Raw genomic sequence first — 12444 nt, 5'->3', positions numbered from 1 at the left:
AATCAAATAACCTTAGATATTGTTTAAGGGGATCTTTGCAGAGATACTTGATTGTTAAAGATGCGTGAATATCGAATACCCCCCCCCCCCTCCCCTTCCACTTGAACACGATTCTTTATTGAATTGTGCCACAAAAGGGAAAACTCTCCCGCTGAGAATCCTCGTAATAACTTAATACCAGCATTTCACTTTAGGCTCTGATGGTTATTTATCAATAATAGATATAACATGGTAACTAGAGTAACTTTTTTAAAAAAAATCTAATTTTCTTAGTTCCTATGAGAAATAAATGCGCAAAATTTCTCTAAAATTCCTTTGACTATATCTATTTGGCAATGATTGGATCTAAAAATTCTAGTGGGAAGAATCATTTGTTCTTAATCATCTACTCTATAATTCATATTTGCATGTCTTTCTGTTTTGCTTTTACTAAGTAAAATATTAAGTCTATTTTCGGGATGGAAAAAAAACTCTATTGAATTTAATATCTATTATGATCTGTGCTTCTCTGTGTGTTCAAGTAAGATTTTACATCCAGATAAGCTTGTTATAAACTATACATTTTACATAGGCCTTGTCAGGAACAGTGAGATTCAGCAACCACAGAAAATCATATTTCCTCGAGTCAAAATACCTGGACTAAGCATCTAATTTAAACCCGTTGAAACAGTTGTAAACCTTCCATGACAATAGAAAAAAGTAAACTATAAAAATATCTTTATACAGACAGACAAACTTGTAGACATGCTGCAACTTTTCAGTAAGGATACAGGAAAACAAAATTATAACCATTTATGACTTACAAAACTATATTTTTTCATGTCGCCATGTCCCTGTGCCTAGGCCTAGCACAGACAGTTTTATTTATCATATCCATATAATATGTAATCATCTTACTGGGGTATTATTACTATAATTATCTTTATTGCTGTTATTCTATTATTAGATGAGACTTTTCTTTATTCAATTCTTTAATCATGGCATGATTAAATGATAAGATAAATTTATATTTGAAAGATAAGGACAATTTGTTATTAAATAGCGCAGCAACAACAAGCTAACAAAATTCTAATGCAGTATAAAAATAAAAAATCGTAGATTTTTACAGGGTTGAAGCGGGCATTGGATGTATATAGTCTAACAGTTTTCTTATTGGTACTTATGTTTATGCACTGTATTAACAATTTAAAAATTAATTTAATCTTGAGAGGGGTTATTCGTTCATCTTAATTTGGAGTGTACATTCAGCAAATTAAATGTAATGGGAACTTTTGGTAAAATCTTGAAAATGTGACTTTAAGCTATACAGACATACACTTGTAATTAAGTAGCTGATAAAATCTCAAACACTATTGTTTATTGTTTTATGCTTAAACATAAAATATAACGATTTTATTAAAACCATTAAGATGTTTATCAAAATAAACTTTTCCTCTAAGATCAGAAATAAAATAACCTAATGTTTACTTTCGACTTAGAATCATTATTTTAATCGTTACAACACTTTTATGGCAATTAAAATTGAAGTTTACTATCACACTTACAATTCAATATTTTTATTGTTTCAAGACTTTTATAGCAATTAAAATTAAATGAGTCGCTCTGAGGGTTTCAATTGCATTTCAATAATGACTCGGAAAGTAGCAATTATGTTTTTAATAAAACAAGGATGACAATGTCAATAAAAGCGAAGCTGAATACACTAGACGGGATAACAAACGATCACTTACAAACATTGAACTCTGATATTAAAGGAACAGAATATTATTTCAAAATATTTTTAATGAAACAAGTATATTTAGCATAATATCATAATTAAACACAAAAGTCTGACAATCATAGAGTATCTTCGCTCTTTTAAGAACAATGTATATAGTGCAATAGTGCGTTTTGGAGGAATGTGCTCTAAATTCGGGGGTATCAACATTCCCCTTAAAACTTTAATTGAAAGGTTTCATTTTATTCCCTCAAAGCTCATCCACCCCCCCCCCCACCCTCTGACAAATGCCTGTGTACGCCACTATCAACAAAAAAAGACTAATTTTACTTTAATTACAGGAGTTTGAAAAATTTCTTCTTTTGCATGTTTTGATTTGACAGTCTCATGGTTAGTTCCAGACAGAACTCCTATAATTATGGAATATTGTTTTGTTTTTTATTTAACAATAGATATGCATTTAATTGCTTTTATTGAAAGTTTAAACTATTAACTTTATTGGAAGAAAGCTTCTCTCAAAATAACACTATTCAAACAGTAGCGAAACATGATTTTTTTAAATGGACTACTTACTTTCTAAAAAGTTTAGAGAAAGATAATTTATGAATTTGAAGTCAATGATAATTTTAATTTTATTCTAGACATTGGACATTTCAGTCAAATGTTCATTTTAAATTTAGTTAAGATAAAACTAAATGCCGCCTATTCTATAAACTGAAGTGAGAGAAAACTCCATTTAAGACAGGTTAATAGGTCACATGAAATAAATTAGATTTTCCTCATGATACAAAATTCAGTTTAGATTATGGGATATTGGTAAGAATATTAAAAATAATCGTAAAACAGAAGAAAATACTACATTCATAAAGTACATCCTAGAGGTTTATTTTTCTTCTATTCACCCATCTCTGCCTATTTGGCAGGTAGGGAGGGGATATTGGACTGTAAATTATTGGTTCCAGGGTTTTATAATCAAGTTTTCTCACTGTCAAAACTTTACAATACAAAACGAGTAGTTTTGTTTATCATAATTGGCGGTCGACATCAATTTATCGTTTTTTGTCTTGTCCCTGAAGATCCCTGAGCTATTTGCTTAATTTTTAGTCACATATAAAGGTTTAGATTTCAATGATAACAAAAAAACACTTCTTTGGTTGTTAGATAAACAAATTGAACAAACAATTTTATAAAACTCATTACAATTAAAGAGAAAGAAAGCTAATTAAATGAAAACTAGGAGTATAACATTTATTATAAACATAACTGTATTTAAGCTTGTTGCAAAATTTTTCAAATACAGGATTTTTTTAAAGGAGATTCTTACATTTTTAGGACTCATCATTATAACATTGTAACTTGTTGCCCTAGGAATCATTACTCTAAAAAATAGATCAATAGGTTATTATATAAATTGTTTAAATAGACGTACGGACTTTTAAGTACCGATTAAACATTTGTTACTCTGTCTAAATCATTCCTAAAATTTATTTTTAAAAATCTGCATTCCAAGTTTGAAATCGATACAATTGTTATGCTTTCATAGAACAATCTTATGATAAATAATAACTTTATTTGTTTTAACTTTTATGTAAGTTGTCAACCTTGTATAAAACATTACTTATGCAGAACTGGACACGCCACGCTATTGTGGATGCTGTCATCATTGTTAAATGTCTTTTCGGTTTTCAAGGAGTAAGAAAGATCAGCACTAGACTGCAAATTATACTGGTACCCAAATTTTTATAAATTGCTCTCAATCGTTGGTTTAAAATTTGGGTACTTAGGAAACTTTGATTAGTTGGTTTAACTAGCAATGTGTTATCTTTTCAATGTATATTTTAAAACTATAGAAAGAGTAATTTCTTTTACCAATAATGAATAAATTTATCGTCCATTTTCTTATACCTTAAGATCCTTGATACCATTTAGTTTAAATTTATTTTGAACATCCTTGTATATCCTCTGAAGCTCATGTTTCTAATTTTACAGATGACAAAGAGAGCCAGACACTGAGCAGAGACACCGACTTTATCTGAGGTTTTAATTAATTTAGAAAAAATAGATTTTGCTGCTTGATATTCCAGTAGGCTTTGTATACGATCCTTTCAATTTTTGGGTCTGCAATGCTTTTGCAATGCATAATTCTTTATACATCTCACTCATTACTGAATTGATTGGGTTCTTCGTGAAAGGGAAGCTTTACTTCGGTCTCGGGATAGTTTTAGGTCAGTTTAAACAAACCAGTCGACATAAAAGCACCCGAACTTTTTAAGCCAACGAATGAAATATCATTTATACGTGGCTATTTAAGTGTTATTTATAGTTCAATGTACCCTTCCTCCCTGAAAATATCGAACATCTTCGCTGAGTCAGAAACAACTATCTATTATTTTTTAATTAATTTCGTAAATTTTATAGTTTTAAAGATAAAATTTTTGCACTCGTAGAACCTTTTAAACATTTTTAATGTATTTTATTTATGTTTTTATGAGTAGCATACCTAACAAAGAATTTAAAGAATAAAAGAAAGCCATAAAAATTTTGATGTCATGAATTGCATTTCTTTTTACTGCACTGCACAACGCGTATGTTAGAAATATACGGGGATAGGCAAATGAACACAAAACAATCTTGTGTTTTGAATAACTCTTCACTTTAATAACCTCTAGAGGACGGGATGCGTAGGACGTATTTTTGTGTATCTCTAAATAAAATGTTGGTAATGAAGTGCATGATTACGAGGCCAAACATCCCACATGACAACCATTAATTGATTGCTCCACCTTTGTCTTGCAGTCTTATCTGTGCATGGTAATTAGTTGCACCTGTTTTGGGTCAAGGCTTCCCCCCCCCCTTCTCGTGCACCTGACATAGAAGCAGTAGGAATCATTTTAACATGTTTCAGCCTCCTTTACTCAAAAGATTTGTTTAACTGGCTGTAAATCTTGTTTTTTAAAAGCTCTAGTTTTCAGGATTGAGGGAAAATTAGAATATAAAACATATTGCTACCAAAACTTTAATCACGCTTTCTAACATTCGATGGCTAAAAAACATTGTAGGTCCAGGCTATTTATGATTGTTCTGTATAAATGAATAGTGTCATAACTTTAATAACAATAATTATAATCTAGGAAAATTGATTGTTTATCATAAGTTATATTAAGAAGTAAATTTTTAAACTTGTCCAATGATATATTTTTTTTTATTTCAGATGACTGAATGTTGGGAGAACTAATCATAAGAAATGTCACCTTTATCTTCTAAACAGGTCAAGTATTTTAAACATAATTAATAACATGTATAATTATGTTCAGAAGTAGCGCAGCTAATATTGATAAATATATGTCTGGTGCTAATATAAATCTTTCATTATCCTACACCTTAAATCATATATGATTAACAAGATGTCTATCGGTAGCGAAGAATCTCTATAACTGCTAGATCTTCTTTACAATGAAGCTTCTTATATGTTCAGTGAAAGTTTATAACTGTTGAGGGGAGGGGGGGGGGGGTTACCTCGTAATTAAATGTCAACCCCCACCCCCCTCTCTTTCTTCAAATATCCACTAAGACCTCTAGGGGCGTAGCCGCTAGTTATAGATAGAGTAAACAAAAAGACAAACAACCATCATATTTTATAATTTAAGAATTATATATTTATGTATGTACTGGTAATGTGTCTACATATTTTAGCAAATTCTAAATTAGTTTCACTACTGTTTACATACAGTTATTACACTAGATGTTCAGTCACACACAATAATTCCTTCAACTTCATATCAAATTTATACCAGACGAAGATTTTTGTTTATATTTAGTCATAAATACTTCAATCTAATAATAGGAGCGACGAAATTTACGATGATATAATTTTCCGAAATCTTGCTCTATTCTAAACAATTCAGCTATTTATAGCTATCTTACTATGGACAAAACGATTGCAACTTTCGTACTTAATGTGCAAACTTTCTAACCAATAGTATAGTCGGATTTTCCGTACGATGTTTTCTATTGGCGCAATTTAGATATTTAGGGATCTAGTGTATCTATTACTACTGTATACATCTGAATAGCAGGGTCACAGGGCAAATTACAAATATATTCGACAGTCATAATCCCTTATCTTGAAAATTGATAATGAGAACCCTACTCTTCCCAACCAGATCTATAAATTAAAAGATATATATAGGTTAACTTAAATATAGGATGGGTTATGGCTCACTAAAACAAGAGACAAATTTATGATGTATTGAATGAATATCATGATTTCTTGCATTTTCAAAATGTTAGGCCTTTCTAGCAAGCATTTGTCACACGAATACGTAATCTGTAGATTTAACCGGATAAACTACACGTCCTTTCACGCAAACTTTTCAACCAATAAGTTAATCTACAGAAGGAGTAATTGTGTTTATCTTCATTGGGGATGTACCATTGTAAATGTATTTATTGTCCATGGTCTTTTGTTGGCTTAAACACTCTGAGTGTTTTTATAAAATGTTTATTGGTTGATTCAAAATAGAAGAATCCAAACTTTTAAACCAATAATTTTAATCTATAGATAATTTTTTTCATCATTGGGATATTATACGTCAATGTATTGTCCATTGTCTTATCACTGAAGATTACTAAATAAAATTTATAAGAAAAAAAGGGTGGGGGAAGGGTCCAATTTTTTTCAATAAATAAAATATAAGATTGTACCCAGTATATCCAGTGTCAATTCTTTTTGCTGGAGTTGCAACAACAGGCAGGAAATTAAAATTGCAAAGTACCAGGGAGAAGGAAGGAGGGAGGTACACAATTATAAAAGTACCCAAAATTTATAATCACAACTTTGGATACTTTTATTAAATCCGTATTAATTACTGCAAGGTTCAATGTCCAATTATTTTAATCTACAGAAGGGGTAATTTTGTAAATTATCATTGGGGATGTTTATAAATTTATCGTACATTGTCTTATTCCTGAAGCTGCCTGCAAAGTATGGACTCAAAAGATTTTTCAACAGGATATATCAAAAATTTAAAAATAGAGAAAATAATTTAATTTAATGATATTTAGACCCTTTGCCAGTAATATTTTAAAAAATGAAATAAAAATGTTTTTATACTTTTTTAATATATGTAAAGATATTTTAGTTTTTAAAAAGTGTAATTATTATCATTTCTATAAAAAGAATTTGAATAATAATGCTGACGTATCAACGTACAATTATGGTAATGAAAAATAGCATAGCTGTTAACATAACACAGAAATAAAAAATAAATCTTCTTCAACTTTGTCAATGTTAATGTAATTTCTAGTCGAGCACAGAAAAGAAATTGAAAGTAAGGGGGTGGGTATTTTTATTTTACCTTTGACTATGTTAGTTTAGGTTATATTAGGTACTGGGTAGCCCCGCAGGGTAAGGAATCGTTGGGTAGGGCCATCTTGTATGGATTAGGCATGAGAACTCCCCCCCCCCCCAGTTCTCTTATTTAAAAAATAGGGGGGGGGGGGTTCCTTCCTAGGGCACTTTAAAAACATTGGAAATCCTTAACCATATTCTATTCATTGTTATGCTTATAATTGTTGTTTTCGCATTAAATATATTGAACTATGTAAAAAGTTATTTATCAAGAACAGTTATTGTTTTCATAAAGTCTTGCAGATAGGAAAAAAGATGGAAGGCTGTTTACTAGACCATTCCTGTTAAACTTGACACCATTATGTTAGCATACAAATTAATTTGATTTTGTCGACATTATTGCATATGAAGAAAAAAACGTATGTTTTCCCTTAAAAAGCCTATCAAGCACACCAAAACCCTACCTTAATTTTCGGGGGAAAAAATTTAAAATAAAAGGAGGCCTTTTTTCTTAATGGCTAACCCCTGCAGATAGCCTAAACCCTGCAGGGCCTATTATGACAAAAAATAACCTAACACCACCTGACCTAAATTTTAAAAAATATCTTATAATTTTCCCCCACACTACTACTTATTTTATTTTATTTTCTAAAATAGGGGGGGGGGTGCAGTGGTTTTCTTTGCTATACTAGCCACATTGAGGGAAACCACCAAAATATCATTGATTGACATATGTATTATGTATATTTGATATTCATTAATAAATCATACACATTAAACAATATTTCAATGACTAAAGTCTAATTGAAACAAAGGCGGGACTAAAGTTTGACAGGGAATGGTTTGATGCCCGGGATGCCTGGCCATGTAATCCCTGAATTGAATGCCTTGTTTTGTTGTAAGAAAACACTGCGTGATATAAGATTAGATATCTCAAACCTTACTTCCATTCATCCAATAATCAATTTAGAAAGTCAAGATGATCAAATGCTTTATTAGACCAATAGGAACACAGTGTATAAACAATCCGACCACACTATTACTTTGAAAGTGTACATATTTTTGTTCAAGAGCATCTAATATATTTATTTCGTCTTAATAATAAGTCAAAAAAATATATTTGAATTGGCAACAGCTTTGAAACAAAAATCTTGATCAGAGTTTAAAGTCGGATGGATAATAGTGGCTGAATGACCATCTATGATAATATATCTTTTTTATCTAAGCCATGTTTGTGCTGCTTTGTAAATACTAATGTCAAGAATATCAATTTTTGGGAGGGTTATCTAATTGTTTTAATAAAGATAACTTGTTTCTTACTCTCAAAGATGCTAATTGCTTCACCCCTAACCTTTGGACGATGTAAGTTGAGGAGAGGAATATAGCCCTACCCACCTGTAGCATTTTCGAATAATACTTTTTACCATTTCTCCAGGTAATTTTCCGAAATTTGATATATTGCATTCCTACAATATAAAGTAATAAGAGTTGTCCGTTAACACCTCGCTAACCACTGAACCGATTGAGTTCTTTATTACAAAGAGTAGCTTCACAGATTCCAGAATGGATTTTGGCTAAACTATATCTTAGGTCTTTGGATATTTTTAGGCTTATTGAATACCCCCTTCCTATTGAATACAGGGTCCCTAAATACTAGATTGCAGCCTCTAGTAACTCAAATAGACACAGAGATACAGTTTGCAGTTTGTTATATTAAATTTTTACTATAAAAAAAATACTTTTAGTTTTTTCAAAATCTTTTTCACGTTCCCAATAGATCTCTTCTACTTAAAGAAAAATCCAGAACATTGAGAAATAATGATTTTCAAAATATAAAATAAGTGGGGGGATAGTTTCGTTAGTCAAAAATAGGTTTAAGTTTAAGTACCTATTTTTTTCTTGTACAAGAAAATAAAAGAAATCCTCCAACTTTTGGAAAACTGGATAAATAAAAAATATATGATTGTTTCTGGAAAAGAAGGAAATGAATTTTAATTTCATTATCTAATCCTTTAAGATTTGAATCTTTAATTTGGTAATTTGAATCTTTTATTTTAAATTTATAAGAAATGGGGTATTCATTCCTAAACAAAAAACTGGACAGGAATATCATTCTCATTTAAACAAAAACTCATTTTTATGCTAGTAAAATGTGGTTTAATTTTGGTTTTTAAATTTCATTTATTTCCCTGGTATAATTTTTCTTTCTTTTAGTAATTAATAAAAATTCTAAAATCTTCCAAAAAAAATTTAAAATCTTCTAAAATCATACCAGGGATATAAATGAGATACCAGGGAAATAAATGGGGTATTCCTGTCCAGTTTTTTGTTTAGGAATGAATATTTCTTACCCGAGGGAATAAATGATGGACCGATTCATTCTCATTTAAACAAAAACTCATTTTTATGCTAGTAAAATGTGGTTTAATTTTGGTTTTTAAATTTCATTTATTTCCCTGGTATAATTTTTCTTTCTTTAAGTAATTAATAAAAATTATAAAATCTTCCAAAAAAAATTAAAAATCTTCTAAAATCATACCAGGGATATAAATGAGATACCAGGGAAATAAATGAATATTTACATCCACTATTTAAGGGGTTGTTTATATGGGAATGAATATTTACATCCACTATTTAAGGGGTTGTTTATATGGGAATGACAATTTAATCACGGATTAGACTGTAAATTACACTGTTACCCAAAGTTTTATAATCTTGTTATATTATCTTAAAACTTTTATTACTTTTTAAAAATCTTAATTTGCTGTTTATAGACTAGTAGAGTTAAAGCTTTTTAACCCATATTTTTAATCCAAAGATGATATAATTTGTTTGTCATCATTGAGAATTTATATCAATCTATCGTCCATTGTGTTATCCTTCAAGATCCTTGCGATTTAATGGAATTTTAATTTAATTTCTTATTCTTTTCAAAAAGAAAAGTAAATAAAAAGAATAACGGAGAACGTCCATAAGTAGCGAAGCTTTATGACCTTAATGTAACAACATATCAATTGTGTAAATTTTTAGATTAATTAGATTACATAATGAACATCACACACAAGAAGGCCATCAAGAATATTAAACTTTATATGTAGTTTTTATCTGGGATCTTGAGGGATAAGACGATACAAAATGAATGTATACGTTAAATTGACGTAAATTACTCCTTCTGTAGAGTAAAATTATTGATAAACACACCTAGTTTGTACCAACCAACCAAAATTTTATAGAAAAGGAATAAGAGAACGTGATTTTTAAGTACGAGTTCAATCTACAGTACTTTGTACATAAATTAGTCAACCCCAAAAATAAATTATTCATCAATGATTTTTTAATTTAACCAATTACTATAATAAATCTATTTAATTTGATTGAATGATTCGAGTTTGAGTACTGCGGCGAGGAAATTTTAAATGATGAACCTTCAGTTTCAAGCATAATTACACATTTAAGTGTTTTTTGATGAGTTCAAACTATAATATTTTGAGAAGATAATTAATGTGTGTTAGAAAATGTGAAACTCTTTTAATCAGTTAATATTACGGATCTTTAAGGGACAAGGAAATGAGCGATAAATTGTTTTTTAACTCCAATGATAAAAAAGAACATAATTCCCTTCTGTAGATTTAAGTTATTAGTTAAAAAGTTTAAATCACCCAATCAAAATTTGAAGAAAAAAAATAGTTTTTAACACATTTTTAAAAGCTAATTTCATTGTCATTCTTTTATATGGCCTTTTTGTGTTTGTTTTAAGGATATTTTAACATTTGGTTTATTGTTTTCATACCTCTTTTCATACTATTTTTTTGTTATTATACTTTTTGACAGATTTTGTAGTGCTGTTGTAGTTTTTTTTATCCTTGTTAATTATCACAGAGCAGTCATTATGTAGCCATGGGTGGAACTACGGGAACCACCACTCTCCTTTAAAATTACAAAGATGGGTTGGGGGAGTGGTAACAAGAATCTCAGAGGGGTATAACGCTTACATCCCCTTAGTAATTTTAATAAGGTGAGGGTGTCCTTCCCATCTTGCACGCCCCTGGTATCGTGTATGACTTATTTTGTGTTTGTTTCTATATTTGTGATCACACACATATAGAAGCAATATTTAAATAATTTCATGCATGGTCAATCAATATTTAAATATTTTAGACCCTTCAGGCGGACTATCACATTTCCTCAACATATATTTTAGAATTAATGTGTTTAACAAATTTCCTAGTACGTTTTTCGTTAGTGAAATAAATTTTTTAATATTTCCTTGAAATTAAACTTTGGTTTAAAGCTAAAAAAATACAAAATCGTGTGTCTGTCTATCTGTTGCAAGTTACTATTTAATAATTAGGACAATTATGCCATAAGATGCTAAGCATGGAAGCTAACAAGTCCTTGAATGAAAAGAAAGAATTGTAAACTGTTATTTATGAATTAGGAAGTTGATAGTTTAAGAAAATATAGTAAAATTAAATGAATTGTAAATAAAATACAAAAAGTATTTTTTATGTTTTAACATGCGGATAGACGTACCGACATATCTCAATTAAAGAGTAGCTGTGTTACCAAAAATCAATATCATCAAATTAATTAATAAATTAATCAAAGTCTCATCAACTTTTAGCTTTTGGCAGTAGAGCCTCTATATAATGTTTTATTTTTACAGTATTTTTGGGTAGGGAGGTTGTGGTAGAATTTTTTTCCAAGGGGACGTATCTCAAAGAGGGTGCACGTTATCCCCCTCAAAATATCATGAAATCTTCCCTGAGATTAGTAATTAAAAGTTGTCTAATAATTTATATATTTTTAGATCCTTTTGGTTTTGTTGATCTGTATTGAGTGTGCCGACAGAGGCCTCCTTGAACCAAGATTCAGTAACAGACAAATTCAGGAATATTCTTGATATTATTATATTACTAATGCTAAGCAATTGTGTTCACAACTAGCGCAACTATAGCGACCTTGTTGGATGAAAGAAAAGAATAGCTAAATTGATAATTTCAAGAAATTTTTTTTGAAGCAGAATGAAATTAACGACAGAGGTAATACATACAGAGGAAGAAAATTATGTCCACAGGTAAGAAGTTGCAGATTATTTGTAGAGGAGCTACTCTACAGGTAAGAAGTTGCATATTATTTGTAGAGGAGATACTCTACAGGTAAGAGGTTGCATATTATTTGTAGATGAGCTATTCTACAGGAAAGAAGTTGCATATTATTTGTAGAGGAGATACTATACAGGTAAGAGGTTGCATATTATTTGTAGATGAGCTACTCTACAGGAAAGAGGTTACATATTATTTGTAGAGGAGATACTCTACAGGTAAGAGGTTGCATATTATTTGTAGAAGAGCTACTCTACAGGTAAGAGTTTGCA

At 29.9% G+C, this 12444-nt stretch overlaps 1 protein-coding gene across 2 annotated transcripts in view; it reads left to right on the top strand.

The window, feature by feature from the left end:
• LOC145311690 (uncharacterized) overlaps nt 1–12444 on the top strand; it is a 76133-nt gene that overhangs the window by 55932 nt on the left and 7757 nt on the right. For both annotated transcript variants that reach the window (XM_080150657.1, XM_080150658.1), the window contains exons 2-4: nt 4929–4985; nt 11878–11958; nt 12091–12144. In XM_080150657.1, the coding sequence (XP_080006783.1) occupies nt 4962–4985; nt 11878–11958; nt 12091–12144 (159 nt within the window). In that variant the 5' untranslated portion in view covers nt 4929–4961. The remainder of the gene's footprint in view (nt 1–4928; nt 4986–11877; nt 11959–12090; nt 12145–12444) is intronic.

The sequence above is a fragment of the Acartia tonsa genome, chromosome 2, assembly GCF_053477335.1.
Source record: "Acartia tonsa isolate MP-2025a chromosome 2, ASM5347733v1, whole genome shotgun sequence".
Taxonomy (NCBI): domain Eukaryota; kingdom Metazoa; phylum Arthropoda; class Copepoda; order Calanoida; family Acartiidae; genus Acartia; species Acartia tonsa.
This window is presented reverse-complemented; position numbering and strand designations above follow the sequence as displayed.